This window comes from Schistocerca cancellata, chromosome 5 (genome assembly GCF_023864275.1).
Source record: "Schistocerca cancellata isolate TAMUIC-IGC-003103 chromosome 5, iqSchCanc2.1, whole genome shotgun sequence".
In the NCBI taxonomy this organism is placed as follows: Eukaryota; Metazoa; Arthropoda; class Insecta; order Orthoptera; family Acrididae; genus Schistocerca; species Schistocerca cancellata.
In genome coordinates this window covers 643,458,896-643,480,566 of record NC_064630.1, presented here as the reverse complement: position 1 = coordinate 643,480,566, position 21,671 = coordinate 643,458,896, and the positions used below count along the sequence as shown (strand labels likewise).

The 21,671-nt window shown below is 37.4% G+C and overlaps 1 protein-coding gene across 1 annotated transcript in view; it reads right to left on the bottom strand.

Annotated features, from left to right (window-relative positions):
• Window positions 1-1,505: 1,505 nt before the first annotated feature.
• Window positions 1,506-21,671, bottom strand: part of LOC126188733 (hepatic leukemia factor-like) — a 622,120-nt gene continuing 601,954 nt past the window's right edge. Inside the window, exons 4-6 of the mRNA XM_049930341.1 lie at window positions 15,774-15,889; window positions 10,355-10,492; window positions 1,506-5,313 (exon numbers count right to left, since the gene is read on the bottom strand). Of these exons, the coding sequence (XP_049786298.1) occupies window positions 5,227-5,313; window positions 10,355-10,492; window positions 15,774-15,889 (341 nt within the window). The 3' untranslated portion in view covers window positions 1,506-5,226. The remainder of the gene's footprint in view (window positions 5,314-10,354; window positions 10,493-15,773; window positions 15,890-21,671) is intronic.

Genomic DNA, 21,671 nt, shown 5'->3' with positions numbered 1-21,671 from the left:
ATTACACAGTCCGTTCAACTCTCCACGAATAATTTCACAACCACCTTCAATTCTTTGTTGTAGCACTTCTCTGTTCGGTACTGCAGAAGAATACACCAATGTCTTTAGTCGGCCCCATAAATAAAAGTCTAAAGGGTTCAGGTCAGGTGATCTGGCTGGCCTAGCAATTGGTCCTCCGCGACCTATCCATCGATGTGGATACGCAGAATTGAGGTACGCCCTTACGTTGCGGCTGTAATGGGCGGGAGCACCATCGTGCATAAACCACATGGTGGCTCGTGTTGCAAGAGGGACATCCTGTAACAATCCAGGCAATTCTCCCTCCACAAATTCGCAGTACGCGTGCCCATTCAGCCTTGGAGGCAGAACATGAGGTCGGAGTAAGTAATTCCCCACAATACCACACCAAATGTTTATGGAGAATTGATGTTGATATCCACGCACAATTCTCGCGCCAGGATTCTCGACAGCCCACTGGTGCATATTATGCGAATTGATTACACCCGCACGAGTAAACATGGCCTCATCTGTGAATAATATCCGCCGAATGAACATTGGATCATTCAAATGACGCTCTTGTAACCACTGGCAGAATTGCTGACGGCGAGGATAGTCTTCAGGTGTCAATTCGTGCACTTTTTGCAGGTGAAATGGATGCAACTGTTGTCTCCGAAGCAGCCGCCATACAGTAGATTGTGGAAGTCGTACAGCTGCACTAATTTGTCTCGTACTGATAGATGGATCTTGGTCTACCAGGTCCAAAACATGTTCCTCGACGTTCACTGCATGCTCAAGTGGTCGACCTGAATGCGGCCCAGGACGAATGCCATACTCCCGCATACGTCTGTCCACAGATACAAACGTCTGATGACTTGGTAACCGTCTTCCTGGAAACAGCTCACTGTACCTTCGTCTTGCTGCAAGTGCATTTCCATCTGCTGCACCATACACAAGGTGCATATCAGCACACTCACTGTTTGGGTACATCATGTGCACGAAACCTTTGGCCTTCCGACGATGAATGAACGACAGGACGTACTTTTCCGTTACCAACAACATCAGCGCCATCTTCCGTACAGTAGGAGTAAACATCACGTGCAAACAAAAACAAACACTATTCATGCAGTTTCGAATCAACTGTTGGGAGATACGTATGTGAATTACGTACCAGAATATGGCATCCTGCTGCTTGCACTGCCGTCGTTTTGATACGGACATGACTTTCGTATTTAACGATAACTCAGGAATTAAACGTTTATGGAAAAACATTTATAGAACATTTTTGTCTTATATTTACCTCACAAATACACCCTTAAAATATTTACATGCATTTTTGAATCACCCTGTATACTCTGGTTAACATCAGCAATCTGTTATTTAGTGATTCTGACTAAGAATTTTTGCAGTACGTAATTAGAAAAATGTGTTGTACGATGTAGAAATGTATATTGTAAAATTATTGGATGGGCTGGGCACTGGTAACTTAAAATAGAAAAAAAACCACATTATTACTTTCAAACACTTGTGTTTCATGGGGAGTACAACTTTTATTCATAAGCAGCACATAACAAGCATGTAAAGTCCATTCAGTGCAATTCTTAGTACAAAGTCAAATTTTAGCTTTCTGTTTTTCAGTGACTATTTTAACTATTCATGTCACACTTTTCAGTTTTCATTTTTTTGCCTATCATGTTAACCATTTACCTTAAAACTTCTCTGATGACCAACTGGCTTGAGCCAGACAATGGAGACATACAGGAAACATTTTTTTTGATGAAAGTAACAAATATTACTTCAAATAAAATGCATCAAAAACTAACACTCTGCATTGTATATGTAGGAGATACAACACAGCCACATTTATATAGCAAAGTACTTCCATTAAAAGTAAAATATAAAAACCGTATTTCTGCTTAACGCAGCTGTATCTAAATGATGTTGTCACACAGTTAATGCCAGTCACAGCACTGAGGTAAAAGTGATACATTTCAGAAATCACTAAAATATTCAAAACTGTTGTTGCACAATAAACAAAATAATGAAATAAAAATAAAAGCAGTGAAATCAATACTTTAGGTATTTCTAATGGGGCAAGTTGTATACATGTTACTAGTGAACTTGTATTCACCACTGAAGCAGTACCCTAACATTAAACTGTGAAAATGTTTTAGCGAGTCATATTGGCATAATTTACTATCAGTTTTGCTGAAACTATGAACTACTAAACTCAGTAGTTGTCAGTATACTTGATTTCACATGACAAATCTCCTATTATTGTATGCGTAGTGTTCTGTTAAGGCACCAGAGTGAATTTCAAGCTGTAAAGGAAACCCCAGTTCAAATGTAACATTTTCCCCAGATAAAAAGCCTGATATACAGTTTTGGTTTCATCCTAACCAAACAGAAACACTTCTTGTTTGATTACTGCGAAATATGCACAAATTAAACAACTAACAACATTTACATCCTTATGGAAGAAGTGTAATAAAAATATAACTCCATTAACAGTGATCTGTATCCTGTTTCTCTTCACACATTCTTACCGAGATTTACAATATAATCATACAATAACATAAATTTATTCCAACACCATTTATATCAAGACTGATTTCTCACCACTGAAATTTCTTGTAGTACTAACTATAAAATCAATACTTTCTAACCAACAACGTGGACCAAGCGGCATGCATTTTCTGAACACAAGCTTGGACACACAGTATTCAGTTCCCATTAAAATGCTTAATAAAATATATATATTGTGTGTGATGTAAATATATTTGTATATTATATATATATATATTATATTTATCTCATAGACATCTATCAGAAATCCATGCTATATTTCTGCACTAAAACAATTGAACTGTTTGGCGTAGTATATTTTAACATATATACATTTTTATTTTGAAGCTATTCACATAAACAAAATCCAACCTCAACATATCCAACATCAATTTTAAAAAGTAAAGCTAGATATTCTATTGACAAAGTTAGCTGTTAATTATGATTCACGAGTTTTAAAACAAAAATGTGGAAACAATATTACAGGCGAGAACTTTATCTACAGAATACAATGAAACAATAACATGCTTATTTTGTATCAGCTTCTAGCTGACAAATAGTCAGTGATCAATTACTTACAACATACATGAAAAAGTTTATACTACTTTTCAACAACATGAATTAATAACATGAACATTTATACTATGTTCAACACAGACCAATGCGCCCACTACACAAAGTGATTTAAGTTTTAACAAAGAGACGATTCCCCTTTATACACACATCTATACTAATATTTTGTACAAAATATCAGCTACACCAATTTGGTTTTGACTATATGGTAATAGCAGCACACACAGAGAGAGAGAGAAAGAAAGAAAGGAAAGGAAACTTAAAATTCACACCAGATTATTTTGATATTTGGGCAATAAGCTATATGTATTTACCAGTATTTACATGAAAGCATACACAAACCATGGTTACACTTAAATCATGACATGATTACTTTAGGTGCTATCATAGTTGGCTTTGAACATTACTATAAAAGGTTTATTTACTATTTGCTCAATTGTATTTGAATGCGTTCCTGCCAGCAGCAACGGCTTACACACATAGATATATGCATAAAGTGTAGATATCTCTTGACACCAGTATTTCCGGCCTGCCGGTAAATAAGTTTTATGGAATATGTAAACAGAAACAGCAATAACAGTTGCTTTATATTTATGGAGGAAAAGAACATACTTTATACAATTGTTTGTCATTTATTCAAACATTTAATTAAAAATATCAAACAGCCAGAAAGAGAAAACAAAACATATATTTACGAATAATAAGAGTGAGTTCTTGTCAGAATTGATAAACACGGAGGAAACTATGGTAAAACCTAGCAAATTTACATTCAGTGTCCTTGAGAAACCTTTCTTCATTAATTTTTTTAAACAAAGTAAACCCTTAGACAACTTTCTTTTATATTCATAATGGATACCGGTAATATCAAGGCACAGCTTTCTTGTCAATTAAGTTTGTGTACAGTTGCTCTGTCCACATGTGATAAAAGTGCTATAAGCCTTTTTTTTGTTAACAATGTAACCAGGACGCCAGTGGTTTCATAACCGAAATTTCTGTTAGTCTACTTCATGATTTGCTACTCACACTTGTACAGTGATTTAACAATCCTAATTTATTTGTTTTATTCACTCCCAGATGTCTTCAACATATGTATCAAACTGTCTATTTTCTCCTTCTGTATATTTGTTTCACTCTGAGAGTCTAATCAGTACCCTGTCTGTTCTATGTAAAGTGCTCAGTTTTGAACTAGCTTCCTCAGTGCATAACAATGTCACAATTAATCCTGTGTGTGCACGTGTGTGTTTGCTTCATGTGTAAATACATAAAAAGTTTGATATCATTTCATCTGAGTAAATGTTACTGGTTGGGCTTTCTCTTACAAAATCAAAGTTCTATTCGTATATATTGAATTAAAAATATATATATAGATATATTTCTGAGCATTCTAAAATCCTATACCCTGTCATCAGTTAAAACAATCACAAGTCTACACTATGGTACTCTAAATTACAATAATATTATTCATGTACAGATGTGCTCAAGTCTTGACTGTTCATTAACACCAGACATTAATGTACTTAGACAGTAAAATACATTGTCCCTGTATGAATGGATGCTACTTTAATGAATAAGATTTTGCATTTTTTTTTTATGTGGAGGCTGGTGGTTAATAGCTGCCAGAACTGTGTTACTTATTTACCTCCTAGATAGCTTCTGCAGTTGGTGACAAAAGCTGCCTTCTTTAAAGGTCAGAAGCACATAAATTTCCAATTGCTCCATCATGTGAAAATGGTGATAGCTATGACACATGAAATAATTGCTGCCAAAAGTCATTTTGTTCCTTTTGACAAATGATATTAGTCCATTCTTGTGGCCACCTCACCTCATACTGTAAACACTGAGATAATACATTAATTGCAACAGTTCAGCTGAATTACAATGAGTTTTCAACATATTCAGCAGTAACGATTGTGGTCACAATTGAGATGAAATAAGGTTCAACTTCCAGTTATGCATGTATAATTAAATGGAATTCAAAAAGTTAAGCATTCCATCTCATGATATAAACATATTTGCTGTGTGAGTCTACTTTGTTTTAGGAACTGCATCAATATTGTGGACAAGGTGGCCACGTTAGACTTGTGTACCCAACTACACATCTGTGAACTTTGATAATTTGTCTCTCAACAGCATGTTCTCTTTCTTCAATCGGTCCAGCTCCTGTCGTAGGTTCATGTTCTGAAAAAGAAAATATAAAAATTAAAATCACAGTTAAAATGTAATAAGTGAAGTTTGCTGTCAATGACATTATAAATTTTTAATATATGACTCTCCTAATAAACTGAACACTTGAGTTTCAAGACTATATGCTACAGTTATGCTGCTTTCATGATAAACAGCATGTATAGTTTCCTGTTATTCGTTTATCAGATGCGATGTAGCTATTGTTATATTTTATCAGGAATTACTGGTAGCATTCAACCATTTTAATTGTATTAACACACAACAATAACATCAGCTACTGAGAATCAATTCTCTCATCACCAAGTTGTCAACATTTAGCTAATGTGGTTAAAGCATAAAAATCTATAAAAACACATTTGTGTCTTTCATAAAATGAAATAAAAAGATGTTGGACTACAGGTCTTCATCTTACTTTAAAACTGCCCAAGAACTGAGGACCCAAAACACAATATAATTTATGAAAATTTTATTTATAAACACTGCAGATGTGATGTTAAGAGCTTTCAGTTCTGACTATTGACAACTTGATGATGAGAGCACTGTCCCCTGAAAAGTAGTGTTGAATTGTGTTAAGTACACTAAAAGAAGTTGATTGCTTCCAGTTATTACTGATAATGGAAAATTTGTTCTGATTACTACATTATACATAACAGTAACAAAATGATCAATGGTCTGACTATCTGCTACATGGCAGAAGCATTACGTGTTAGACAGGCACATAAATAAAAACTGGAATGTGGTAGCTTAAGTTGTAAATGTTTGGTCTTATTTAGAGCACACAGACCTGTACATACACACAAATCTACATTCTCCCATCAAAGAAGGCCGACTGGATTTAATAGAACGAGTGGTTATCTTCAGTTACTTCTATTCTGACAACTATTTTGCAGTTGTGTATAGATGTGATTACAAGTTCCATTTATTAATTTCACCAAACGGAAGAATTTAACTGCTTTCAAATAATTTTAGATATCTTGCATATTAACATGTAATGTCAGAAAAGCAGAACCTGGTATAGTCAGTCTGCAAACCGAAGAGTGAATAGGCAAGTCCCCACTCTGTCTATCCAGCTATGTCACAAAGAGCACCTACAACCTTTCCCACGAACTTACATACACCATTCCAAGTGCGCCTTTTGTACCAGTGGTGACACAATGTGCGGGCTCACTCAGGGAGTGTTTATTTTTTGCTTAACATGTTAAAACTTCACAAAATACACCAGAAATGTGCATAAACAGAATCTACATAAATCACAGAATGCTGCACTGAAATTGATTCTTAGTCGTCCTCTACAACAGGTATAGTGTTCTTCTGGGAAAGGCCACTACCCCTACCACAACTGCTGATTGCTCTTCAGTTTACGAACTGCATACATAACTCGAGATAAGTATGAAATGTGTAACCTGTTTAAGTATACTTAAGCACAGAAGCATATAATAATGCATGTGTGTTCACACTAGAGCCTCTTATAGACAGCTCTTTAAACAGATGGGCATACTGACAAAAGTCTCACAGTATGTACACCAATAAGCCAAAACATTATGGCCAGTGCACACCGCAATATTGGATGCTACCTGCTGGCGTTGTGGGCACATGATGCAGTAACAGAAGTATGTAAATGGAGTGACACAGACAGGGTCACCCTAGCAAAGATTGCAAATGGGGAAATCCACTGAGGTAAGTGACTTTGTCAAAGGGCAGATTATTATTATTATGCAGAGTCTGTGAATGAGTATATTCCTTTATGAAGGTCTTGGCAACAGTCAATCAAAGCAACAGTCACAATTCTAGGGACGAGAGAGAGAGAGAGAGAGAGATAGAGAGAGAGAGAGAGAGAGAGATGAAAAAAAATCTACTTCAGAAATCATGTAAGCTTTTATGATCCACCAACAAGCAAATAACTTACTGGGCATGACTGATAGTTCTATCCATAGTCTGCATGTTCTCAGAGGGACTTGTAGGTAATGGAAATGTCAAGTTATAGGTCAGCTGATTTCTCTGTTTTGGAACCTGCACATTATAGACTTGTAAAATGTTACTGAATTTACCTCAAAAATTAGTAAAATATCCAAACTAGCAACTGAGAATGTTAGTGTCTTTGACACAATGTGACAAGATAGAAAGAGTGAAAGGCTGGAGTCCTACTTCACAAAAAACAAAAGATTGAAGAAGTGAGAATATGTAAAGTGTACAGAAACACACAGAGTTTGATGAAATGTAAGGGCAGGAGATGTGCCATAATGGTCACCATGTATCATGACTATGCACTTCTAGAGGAAAATTCTAAGAATGACATCATGCAAAAGCCAATTGTCATGGATAACAACCTGGATGTGGGAGGATAGGAGCTATTACCAGTTGCAAAGCACTCAAATGATCCACAGCAGCAAAAAATTACCACAAACTTTTTACCATTTATTGGGCACTGTAAGTTTCATTATATTTATGTATTTGTTCCATATAAAAATCACAGTAGCAAAAATTACAGAATGCAAGCATCCTCAGTTGGATGCCCACTTTGAAGACCAAAAGTTACTGTCTTATAGACAGGCAATTTTCCAGATTATTTACCAAGCACAACAAAGAAATGTCCAAAATGAGGGTATAGAGTAACCATCATATGTAGATGTAGAAGATGAGGCTTTCAAAAACAAACATCATACTCATGTGTAAAATGTGAAGTCCCTTCGTGTGCAGCACCACATTTTAAAATTTTCTACACCGAAAATGACATGAAATTTTGCTAACATAAAATGCACTTGCTTCTTTAATACATTCTGTCTCACCTTAATCCATTTAAATTTCAGTTCATACACTAAAATCCAAAAATGTGTTTTCATGAGTTAGCAAGGCATATGGTGTGTTATTGCCAGCCTACAGTAAGTGAGAACAACCCAATGAGGCACAGGTACATGCACATAAAATACCCACTTAATCTTTGTGCTGGCTTCCAAAATTATCTAATTAATCACCCATTTCTGGTATAGAGATGAGGCATCAGTAGTATTTGAATAACACTAATTGCATATTGTTGGAACGTCTTGAACTTACATAATATTAGTGACTGGACTAATTTTCACTCTCATGTGAAAGTCATGTAGAAACATGGACAATGGAAGTCTGTAGGTGGAAATAATTTCCATGCACACAAAAATGACTATTTTCCTATTTAAACATGTTAGATGTTGTGAATGTATGTTCTTCATAAGTTATTAACATCTAATGTATTAAAGGCGTAACATAGAAGTACCAAAATTTACCACAATGTATAATATACAGTTAATGTGTAAAAAATTGAGATATTTTTGTAACAAATGTGATGAATGTAATGTGGAAATGACATTCACACTCCAGCTGTATGTAAGTACTATAATACTATAAAACACATGTCGCTCAGCAACTTCGAACTATTTCAGTTGGGTCTATGTAGTAATCATAGCATTATTTTTTATTTAAACAGTAATCTCCAACTTTGAGCACTAAAACATGTAACTGAATGTAAATTACCTGAAGGTTGGCACAAGCCCAAAACTGGCCACACATTTAAAATCATCTTTTATTGTGACTGGTAGTGGTTATTATTCTATACCTGATATCGTTTCATGTTGTGAGAAATTTATAAAGACAAGTTAAATATGTTGATGGAGATACTGAGTTATAATAGTTACATTAGGACATGAGAATGTCGAACAACAAAGACATAAACAGTGGCTTTGATGAAGTTACAGTCGTAATGATAGTAAAAGAAAGGCAAGTGTCTTATATGAGACATTCAGTGGACTGAGGTTGTCCAACACATTTTTCTGAATATTTTGGTATAAGGGTCCCATAGTCTCTGGTAGCTCACTACACAGTAATTACATAATTACAACTTACTCAGTTGGTCAGCCCAGTTACATTTGTTCCTGTGATTACACTTTACCAAGAATGAAAAAAAGCCTGTAATATGTAATCATTAAAATGTAAAATGACACAAAACACACTATGTAATGGAATAACCCTCAGACTGATGCAAAAATACTATGATGGGGTTTCCATAACTATAAGAACAGCTCAGCATCATGCTGTTGCACCTCTCCTCCATTGTATTCAGTAAAACCATACACAAGGTGCATATTTGACAACTCCTTACCAGTAAACTTATCCATATTACTGTCTGTCACTGTTAACACACAATTTACAACCAGAAAAGTAAATCCAAGATAGAACTGAGCTGTAGTGTATGTAAGCTAGATGGCAAAGAGTAAAGTGGGCCTTATTACTGCCAGCAGCCAGTATTTTGAGTGAAAGGAACAAGTTTGTTTCTAAACAAGAAACACAACACATGCTGACAACAATTCTACCATTGTGCAGATATTTTCCATGCCATACAGATACATTAAACAATTTTCATGAAAGCTATTATATTAACCATTCAGGATGTACGTGAACATCTCTCCTGTTCACCTTTACTTAAGATACTCAAATTTCATATTTTTCTATAAGCTGAGTGTTGATTACATCATTAGAAACATTACAGTGTTGCATCTTATGTAACTAACAGCAGCTGAATAAATACGGATGTTGGCCTAAAAATACTTTCATCAATAAGATTTAAGAAGAGCTGCTGTGAGTGTTATTTAAAATTGAGGCCATTAGGGGCAGGGCAAAGATTGGTCTGGAGATTCGGCACAGCTTTTTTGAAAGAACCATATGGCACTTGACCAACACAGATAATGCAAGGATGGGGATTTGTAGCCCTCTACTCCTGAATATGTATCCAGAGCCAAAACAACTCTGCTATATGACTAGTTAACACTAAAGCATTCAAATATTCTGTTTACATGTTATAGTGAATTTATAATGTTTCTTGAGGTATACAGTACAGTGGAAGGAAAGGCTATTTTTCATTTCAGAGTTATATAATTCCTGACAGTCTTAACTTTTTCCTTAAGCAATTTGGCAGCATCTGCTGAATCTGAATGCTTTCATTTTATGTACATGGATTTTCTGAAATTTATTTTCAGCTTGCATACACAGCTAAGTAAACACTCACCTCCTTCTCTAAAAATCCTGCACGCAGTGCTATTTGATTTTCCTTGACACGCCTTGCATCACGAGACCTCTTTGCTGCCAAGTTATTTTTGCGGCGCCGTGCCCAGTACTTCTCATCCTTCATATCATCGGGAACAAACTGAAAGTTAAGCAGAAAATTCTATGAAATACACAAAACTGATAGATGCCAATATAAGAGGTGTTTGTAAACAGAAATAAAAAACTGAATTTTTATAAGTAAGTTGTGTCTGTTCTTTTTTAAGAAACTTTTCAATTATAACATTGATTTTAAACAATCTTCAGAATCTGGTAACTGTGTGGGCTATTTACAGGTGCTATGCACCTACAGTTAGTGGTTGGCATACAGAGACTGTAAAAAGAGGATTAGAAGAATAATGGAGGAAGCCCAAAGTGTGATGTGTTACAAGGATATCATTAACTGCACACTAATAAAGAAAAATTTTTATCATGTATGCAGAAGACCCCACTTATCAGACAAATTAGAAAATGAGAGTATTTATCCAACCCACTGATATCAGTGGATATCTAGCATCTAAATATGCCCTTTTCAGAGGTATCCACTCCTCTTTACCTGAACTGTTTACTCCGGGGTTTCTTATAACAGTATACACATTCTGAAGGAACAAGTTGTCAGTAGATATTACATAAAGAACTAGAAACATATGAAGATTAAAAGTAAGACCTATTGTTAACTACTACTCCTTTGTATATGCTTCCTGACCTCCTGTAATCTGGGATACAAAATTTCTGACAGAGAATTTTATTATACTTAGTCATTTCACGCCAGCCAAGAGAGAGATTGGCCTGGGACCAAAAACGATAATATTAAAAAGTGCATTGTAGGTACTTTTACATTACAACCAAAAATAAAAAATCGAAGTTAGCAAATGACATATTGAACTATCCCCTCTGCAGCACTGCAGAAACTCATTGGCCACATAAATTGAACTCTACTTGTTTGCATATGTTAGAACAAGCAGTCAAATTTACAGCACTGTCAGTACTATCCTTACATGTGTCAGCAAAAAGCATAAAATAATGTTAGTAACACTTGGTACAGTGGACTTTGATGCTCAGGATTTGGAAATTTACATCACTGAAGCTCTTGTGAATAGAAGGTCAACTGAGAATGTAAATCACAAAAACCCAGAAATGTTTGGATATCTGGATGAATGCAGTGACTGTGAGATGGAAACTACTCAAAATTTGTCAAGTAACCCATATTTTCCAAAAGAGGTACAATAGTGCTTGATAGGTGCTTGGGTGTTGGATGGGATGGTGTGGTGTAACTCCACAATATCTTAATGAGGTGGCCACCTGTAATCTTCTGATGCAAATGTGCAGTGCTGTAGTGGCTCACCAATGGCTGTGAATTGGTGAGCTGTTATGTCTTCCTACAATTGTACCTAAAGATAACAAGCAGCTATCTTGCTCAAATAATTGTCAGTTTCCACAACACTGTCTGACACTATGTCAGAGAACCTTCCATGCAGTTTTTATGTCAGAAAAACTTTAAGAATACAACAGTATTTATCACTGACACATGTGCTAACAATTATTTTCCTTTGTGGAAGGCTCTTGCTATGTTAAGTACTCCAGTAAGTCATCAGGGAATTTTCTTTTCAAGTAAACAGTAAGGTGGGTTGAGCAACGTGTTATTGGTCTGAGATGAAGGAGAGAGAATATGGCTTAGAACTGGTTGTAAGAAGGAGAGTCTGTAGTTGGAAATAAGTGGCTACTGAATCATTTGTTATGTAGTGGTGACAGATTTTACATCAAGATACATTACTTTGAATGGCTTGCATAATTTTCTGAAAATGTAAATAACTGTTTTCACAAAAAGTAAAGATTACTAAGGTAGTTGTCTCTTGTCTTTACAGTGAACTTTTTAAATTATGATAGTTGGCAACCACTGTGATCATATAGGTGAAATGGAAAGAGCATATAAACAGTGTGTACAGCCACTTCTAACCTCTCATACTGAGACTGGGGACTTAATGTGCAAACCATATGATAACAGAGAGTTGCACACTGGGTAATATATAAAAGATGTAATGGAAATCAGAAGGCACCAGAGGATAAACTAATGACTAAGGCTTGCCTTTGTAAACAACTGGGAAGTTATATGCTTTATTTGACGACTTTGTGGACCCTTTCTGCTACCTAGCAGTGAATGGGAGGCAGACAGCATCAAAAGAGGAGAGGGAAGAGCACAGGACAAAGTCTTACAGATTCTGCACAGAAAATGTACTGCATTTTAAGGAGAGAGACAGCTCCAAATTCTCATTTAATAGGGTAACTTTCAATTGAAATAAAATGCATATATCATATTTATTATACACGGTCATGTTCACATAAACATTCTACTCTCTTATAGTTAGTAAAACAGAAGGCACCATATTCTGGACTTGAGGGTAGAATGGGAAGCTCCTGCGGAAAGCAAATATTTATGACTTCCTGCAGAAGCTGAACATTACATTTACTTTGAGAATATTCATCACAGTTCACACCTCTAACATAATGAAACCTGTTTACTTTTCATTCTTTCATTCCTTGATGTTACGTGGGACCATATTTTGGGACAAGCCAGGGCAACAGAAAGTGAGCCTCTCATGCTACTAACTTATTAATTCCAAAGATATATGAAACAGGCAAAATACCCTCAGAGTTCAAGAAGAATATAATAATCCCAATTCCACAGAAATACGGTGAAATGTAGAACAAGTGAGGCAATACTGACCCTAAGACTTATCATAGAAGACAGGTTAAGGAAAGGCAAACCTACATTGATAGCATTTGTAGACTTAGGGAAAGCTTTTGACTGGAATACTCTCTTCAAAATTATGAGGGTAGCAGGGGTAAAATACAGGGAGTGGAAGGCAATTTACGATTTGTACAGAAACCACACGGTAGTTACAAGAGTCGAAGGGCGTGGTAGGGAAACAGTGGTTGACAATAGAGTGAGACAGGGTTGGAGCCTATCCCCCATGTTATTCAATCTGTACAGTGAGCAAGCAGTAAAGGAAAATTGTAGTAGGAACTAAAGTCCAGACAGAAGAAATAAAATCTTTGAGGTCTGCTGATCACATTGTAATTCTCATAGAGATAGCAAAGGCATTGAAGAGTATTTGAATGGAATGGACAGGATCTTGAAAGGAGTTTGTAAGATGAACACCAACAAAAGCAAAACTAGGATGATGGAATGTAGTCAAGTTAAATCAGTCAATGCTGAGACAATTATGTTAGGAAACAAGAAACTTACAGTAGTAGATGAGTTTTGCTACTTGGGCAGCAAAATAACTGATAATGGCCAAAGTAGAGAGGATATAAAATGTAGAGTGACAGTGGCAAGAAAACCATTTCTGAACAAGAGAAATGTGTTCATCAAGTATAAGTTTTACGAAGTCTTTTCTGAAAGTATTTGTATGGAGCGTAGCTATGTACAGAAGTGAAACATGGGCAATAAACAGTTTAGACAAGAATAGCACAGAAGCTTTTGAAATGTGGTGCTACAGAAGAATGCTGAAGATTCGGTGGGAAGATCAAATAACTATTGAGGAAGTATTGTACAGAATTGGGGAGCAAAGAAATTTGTGGTACAACATGACTAGAAGACGGAATCGGTTGGTAGGACATAATCTGAGACATCAAGGGATCATCAGCTTAGTACCAGAGAGAGAGAGAGAGAGAGAGAGAGAGAGGGAGGTGTGTGTGTGTGTGTGTGTGTGTGTGTGTGTGTGTGTGTGGGCGCGCGCGCTAGAGGAAGACTAAGGTATTTATATCGTACGCAGATTCAGAAGCATGTAGGTTGTAGTAGTTACTCGTGCTCAGTACTGCACAGGATACAGTAGCCTGGAGAGTTGCATCAAACCAGTCTTTGGACTGAAGACTGCAACAACAGGTCTCTATTTAATAAGATGGGGAACTGTCCCTGGTGTTCACTAAACTCATGGTACATCTACTCACTTACCCTCAAATACTATTTACATAATATGCAGCACTCTGGAACATACAGTTTCTATGGCCTTCCATAAAAGTTGGAGGTTGTTCTTGAGAAACCACAAATTTACAAACACAAGCTAAAGTAGATCCCCTGAATTAGTCGTGAAAGTATCTGTGTGCACTTATGAGGTAGACTTTCACCTCACTATAGGTGAATCTCTCTCACCTTGAAGTCTGAGTGACCTATTCTTCCAGTTCCTCTCTCCTCCCTGAGGAAGAAACTAATAGTCCTGAAAGCTAGGACGGTGTCATACACTTTTCTTTGGTATGTATCTATAATTAATACTCAATATTTTGTCTCCTGAAGATTATAATCACCAGAAGTTCTTTCTCATAATTTAATAGTTTTCTCAAATGAAAAAATCTTTTTATATTAAGGTTCTCCTTGGAAAACTATTTGCTTAGAAATGAATTATTGCTCTATTTTCAGTCACTTGATACCACTTTAACATTCAGTGTAGCAGTATAATAATGGACTGTTATTTGTTCTGACACCATGAAGAAAAAATCCTGTCACCCACAAGTGCATACCGGTTAATGCAATTGTCGATGCACAAAATTAATAACATCTAGTCATTTCTACTTTTATGCTAGCAATGTGCCCAAAATGATGTTCAATGTGTCTTGATATTGTTCCACTTGCAATGTGGTTTTCACTTGAATTACTTCTGTTGAATGTACCTATGATGGAAGAGAAATAGAATTAGCTGCAATTTGCACGAAGATGCTACGAGATGAGACGGGCATCTGGATGCCCTTTTAATGACTTTACTTATGTTTTGACCACTTTTATTTTTCATCAGTGTAGAATGTTGATGAAAAATAAAAGTGTGGTCAAGACATAAGTAAAGTTATTAAAAGAAATAGAATTATTTACTATAAGCCTTCTCAGTGTCTATGTCATTCTATTTGGCACTTTATTTGCCAGTTTTGTCTGTTTGTTTTCTCCAAGTGTACTGGTGCATCTATCTGTAATGCATAATGAGAAAAGATTCTTATAGTGCTTTTTTATTTTGGAAAAAAGGTAAGAGATTAGTGTATAAAGCTCATATGACACTGTTTTATTCTTGTGTAGTGTTTTCGCGTATCTGCATCATCTGGCTGAGGCACAGAAGAGAAAGGAGACAAGGACCTGCTGGCTCACCAAAAGTCTCATTTCAACTAATGGAACAAAACAAAACTCTGTTTAACTGCCAGTTGTAAGAGACTTCATTACTATTGTACTTAAATGCATCTAGGGGCTAACTTATAAAGTTTAACAATTTGCAACATTGTCCTACGAGGACTTTCCTGTTTCTCATTTGGTCTTAAAAATTAAGAGCATTCGAACAACAGTGCACAGTTTTGGCACAACGGAAAAGTAATTTGTTATTAAAAATGCACATATTTACAGGTACCTGCTTTCTGGACTTCTTGATCATCGGTTGTGGTTTCAGCTCTTCGTCCGAAAAGGCTCTCGTCCGAGGATCGAAATCACGACCAGATGACGCCAGGGACAGTGCTGAGGACAAAACTAAAAGTTTGAATTGCATAAAATATTAGTAACATGCTGACGCTTAACTTTTAAACAATAATATCTTAAACTAACAAACTAAAACTATGGAAGATAGTTATGTAAGTGACCAAATTGGCGACTGCCCCGTGTATCAGGATTGTTTCTACAAATTTTCCATGATTTTGTATTTCCACATCACAAGCTTCAAAATGCTAATTACACCAAAATCTGAGTGTCATTGTTTTCATGTTTGCTTTCCTTCTAAATGTAAGTGGTACCTCTGGCTTCAATTTCACTCTTCAGAGTATTTTGTGCTCCCTGAATACCCACTAATTCTAATGTAAAGTTCTTACTCTAGGTCAGCTTAGCAAAATGAAACAAACTACACACAATTGCACTTAACACACAGACAAATGTAACACAGCCATATCATTGCACATTGCTAATTTGTTGCATGTGATTAATCAAGCTCATATGGGAGATTTCTTGGTAGATTAAAACTGTGTGCAGGATGACTGAACTGTAAAGCAATTAAACAAACTAACTGACAGCACAACACAACAGTAACTACGTAATTGCCCTATATTATTGTAGGTCCTACATATTATTATTATTGTTATTATTATTATTATTATTATTATTATTACTTAGTGGTTATGATCAGGCACGAAACATTGCAAGCCTGCAATCATCCAATTTGTGTCAGTTGAGAGACGATTTACAAATAATAAAAATAGTGCACTCATTTTAACTTGGTCGATTTTACAAGGGGGTGTAAGGGGGGGGGGGGGGGAAGTGGTGCAGAGGAAGCATAATCTGTAACAAGTGTCTACCCTCAGTGTGGATAGTTAGCTTTCTTTTATAAGAAGGAGTTGTAGGTAGTAGATGCGCACTTATCATTGTATAAGAAAAGGTTCTTAGAAGTAAGCAGTAGAAGTCATCTCATCGACTCATTACTTTGTGATTTAATAAAACACCTACAAAAAATAAATATCACTTATTTCCATCATTTTTACAAATAAAAATGTTCAAAGGAAATTCTTTTTCATTCTAAAGCTTAGTCATGTGCTAAAGTTGATGGGGACTGGGGGGGGGGGGGGTGATGGGAGGGGAGGGGGGGAGGAGGAGCAGATACTAGCTAATATCTGATTATGGTTAGATAAGTTGGGAGCCAGAGAACAAGAGTTATTTAGTGTTGCTGTAAATAAGTTCTTAGCCCACCAGTGACACCATACTTTGAATATACGGTTCACCTTGGTCTTTTCAGAACTACTTGCCTTTTTTTCAAATATTTACTAGCGTAGGGGGGCCAGAGAAATTCATAATGAAATAGAAGTAGTGTGCCAAATCGACTACTCGAAGTAAATCAGTAAACAACCACGCCGCGAGTGCGACGTCTGTGATCTATAGATTGTGCGGAAATCCTAAATTACCGAGGGTGGTGCAGCTGCGCATGCCCAGAGACGAGGGACTAAGGCGGTGTCTAACATCGGAAGTTATAACCTATTCTGCTCGAGCTCGATCCTACTATAGAATTATTTTGTGGTTTCGTGTCTTCTTAATCTTTATTATGTTGTTTGCTTTGTTTTCGTGGCACGCTTAAAAGTTAATTCCTACTAGCGTTTCCTAACGCAAGCAAAAAGTTATTTGCATTTCACAAAGAAAAAACTTACACTACACAAAAATAAGAACGTAAATAGATAAAATATTTTAACGAAAATTATTGCAACAGTTAAAAAGTATGAAAGATTGGACGAGAGAAATAATTTTCGTTGTTATTTGCCACTTTGCGAGAAAACAAATACAAAGGATATAGCAGAAAGACGCTATTTACTGCGTTCTACGTATTGTCTGACGTGTTTGCAAGTATATATTTTCTTGAGCAATAAATGTATATGTTCTGAAATGTTTGGATGACGCTTTTCCTATTCTTTCAGTTCTCAGGAGTGAGAGCAATTTACCACACGACCTATGACAAGAATTTCCACTACGGTCATTAATAAACTATATCGTTATTGATTGTTCCTAGATTTTGTAACTATAGTCCCTCATAACCTCACTTTCTCACTGTCAGTACGGGAATAAAACGGCGGGGTTCTGCAGTAGACGCAACACGACTGACCGTGTAAAAGGACCACAAGAAAATCAGCGTTATGAAGTCACAAATCTCATCACCATTTCACGTCCAGGTTCGGGTCCACAGCTCCTGTGATAGGATCTCACCGATTTAACTGGAGGTTATTTATCAAAATTAAACTCTGTAAAGTTATCTGAACTGAAGATATGTAGGCTACATCCAGTTCTACCGTCAATTCCGATCCCAAGTCTCCGTGCAGTGTGCAGTGCAAGTGACAATCGGTGACAGAAAAAGCACAGCTGAAACCTGGCCTGAAGGTTGTCTACTTTCTTCACTACTTTATCAATGGTCCTGTCATGCTCTTTATTATCGTCATCCGAAAACTTAGGAAGATTTCTGGAGGGAATTGCACAGTTTATCGTCACATAACAAGAGTCTCTCGCAAGGCAAAAGGCCCTCCAAAACTGCAGTTTTCGTACGGTATATAGCTCAGATACGACCTCACAAGTGAAGCCTGTTTTACACAGGCGACTTTCTGTTGGAAATCGACTTACTCGTTGTGGATGCGCGTCGCATATTTATGTGTAAATCAGCAGCTAGCCACATTGCGAGTGGGACACTGGCTTCGATGTTCGATTGACTGTACTGAGGTACGCTGGAGACACTTGAGCATGCACAGGAACAGGGGACCATGACGTCGTCTCCCAAAATCATAAGTTAAACTAATTTCACATCTCACTGTTGTTATAGTAATGGAACTGTGCTTTTGTGTCTTCTTAATGCTTATGTCTGTTGTTTTTTTTTTTTCCGTGACAAACAGCAAACTCTGCACAAGCGCCTGATATTTTTCCTATTAATGTTCTCACATCAGAGACAGAGAAAATATCTCAGGCAAAACAGTATTTATGTTTTACAATACCTGGACAGAGAAAAGGCATACACTATGCATACCTAACAACGTAAATAGGTAAATGTTTTAATGAAAATTGTTTCAACTGTGGAAAATACAAATCTAACAAGAAAAATAATTTTCTATGTTATTTGGCATTTTGAAAGAGAAAAAAGCTACAGAGGATAAAGTAAAAAAGCACTACTTACTGCCTTCTCAATATGTTTTGACGTGTTTGTAAGTATATGTTTTCTCGAGCAGATACACGATGTTCCGGAGTTTTTAGACGACACGCTTCTTATTCCCTCATTTCTCAGTAGCATGGAGTATTTACCATACGAAATTTGTCAAGAACATCCACGAGTGTGCATCTTCATATTTTCGCGGCGCAAAGATTGTTCCACAAAATTTCGGGCGTGCAGCCGCATAAATTCTACTTCTAATATTTCGGCTGTATACCGTTCAGCTGTGAAGAATTTATGCGGCTGCACGCCCAAAATTTTATGGAACAATCCAGTATGAGTTTTATTTTGGTCTTTAATAAACGCTATTATCATTTTTCCTACACTGTTATATTTAGATACTTTCCTAAAAAGGACGGTACCTCATAAACTCACTTTCACTGTTCAGGTGCCAAACCGCACAGCAAACAGCTCTCTCAAAGCATGCAAATTTTTATTCAAGGTGCCCTGCAGCCTGTATAAATTTAGTGAATGACATTGTCTGTATATACACAGAAAAGGCTGTTTGTTTTATTGTTTACTTTTATTTTACCTGGACCTGTGTCTGGCTACATGCCCCATGTTCGGCGGTCGTATAATTTATTATTGTGCCTTAACAGAATCTTTGTAGTTTTTTTTAAATTTTATTTTACTTTTCAACTGGTTTTTCGCACATCCTCGTTGTGTTATGGATGAGACGACGAGCTTTACATTGCCAACTTCTAACAAGCGACTTTCCCAAGGCGAACACGGCAGATGCCACAACCCTATTTTCCAGCAACTTCTTTCAGTGGAAGAGGGGCAAAAAGAAAAACGATCAAGTGTCTCAGCGTACTCATGGATACTCGACCGTTTCTGAGAAAATGACAGTCAAAATTTTTGAGACTTTTATATGCCTTTCAGGGCATAACTAGCTTTGTTGAAACTTTGGCACAGTTGGTAGCATGGCGGCTTCATACTTTTGCGGCCCGTGTTCGAAACCCAATTATTGCTTTCATTTTATTTTTTTCTTCCTCATTTCATGTCCGTAGAAGGCTACTGCACGAATGTTTCCTAGCAAATTAGGGGATACAAGGGCGTCGTATTAATTGTAAAATTTCAACTGGGTCTCACAATAAGTGTCATACATTTATTATATTATATATGTGTGTATGGCCCCTTTCTGGCTGTTCGGTTTGAGAACTAATTTGGGTATGATGTGTTTCCCTTACTCATACCATCAAGAGGACAAAACCAGCTGCGCAGATCAGAATCGATTGAATACAAGCTTCATAGTGCTCTGCTAGTGCCGCAGAGAGTGGCAGGAACGGCGGTTATATTAGCCACCGGGCTATTGGCTGATGTCGTCTCACAGCCTTCTCTGCTCTTGTGTTCTTCATCTCCGTGCCGGCGCTTGTCGATAGACCGGAACACAGTCCATTCCATGTAAACACAGCCAGCTTTCAAGGTGCCTTGTTGACAACTCGAGTCCATGGCTTCGTGGGGTCTGCGCCACAATCGAACCGTACTTTCAGCTCTCACCAACTGAAGTCGGGTCTCATCTGACCGGGCCACGAAATTCCAAGCGACAGCTGTACGCAAACACCGCTGCTGTCGGTCGTTAAGTGAAGGCGGTCGGCCACTGCATTGTCCGTGGTGAGAGGTAATGCCTTAAATTCGGTGTTCGCGGCACATTCTTGACACTGTGGCTCTTGGAATATTGAATTACGTAACTATTTCCGAAACGGAATGTCCCACGCATCTAGCTCCAGCTACCACAACGCGTTCAAAGTCTGTCAATTCCCGTCGTGCGACTGTAATGACGTCGGAAACCTTTTCACATCAATCACCTGAGTACAAACGGCAGCTCCGCTTTTTTTTCCTTTACTGTTATTTTGACACCTTATACAAAGGTAGGCCGACAGCGGCAATACTACGACGCTCTTCGGCCACAGATAATACATTTATTACAAGTGGAGACATCGGAAAACGAAACCACATGGTGGATAGACAACAGTAGACACACAAATTTAAGAATACATGAGGTCGTTCCCAAGTGCAGCGTCCAAAGAAAGACGTGCAGCACTCGGGGACTAACAGACGACAGAAACGGCACACGTGAACGAAGGATCACAAATGACGAAACACTGAATCACTAACATGATGGCAAACACAAAACACTGGCGACTCCAGTGCGCGAATGTTCACTTTACATGTACGAGACCGGGGACCTGCGAAAGGGGAAAAATGTGGGGGAGGAGGGAGAGGGGAGGGTGTAGATGCCAGTGGCAGAGGAGATGGTAGGGGGAGGATAGAAGGTAGGGGGGTAGGGGAAGCCCGGGGGAAGGAAGGGAGGAGGGAGAGAGGGTGCCCTAAGGAAGAAACACAGGGTGTGGAAGGGGAGGATCAAAGTTGGTAGGAGGGGTAGATGGAGGGGATGAGGGCTTCATCAGGGAGGGGGAGTTGATGGAAGCCACCTTGGGCGAGGGTATGGAGAGTGGAGAGAAGGAGACAAGGTGGGACGTGGGAATAAAGGCGCGGCAGTGGACGGGGGTGGGAAAGGATGGGAGAGACAAGCGGGTGAGAGGGATCAAGTTTACGGGAGGTGTAGAGGATCCGTATTTATTTTAGGAT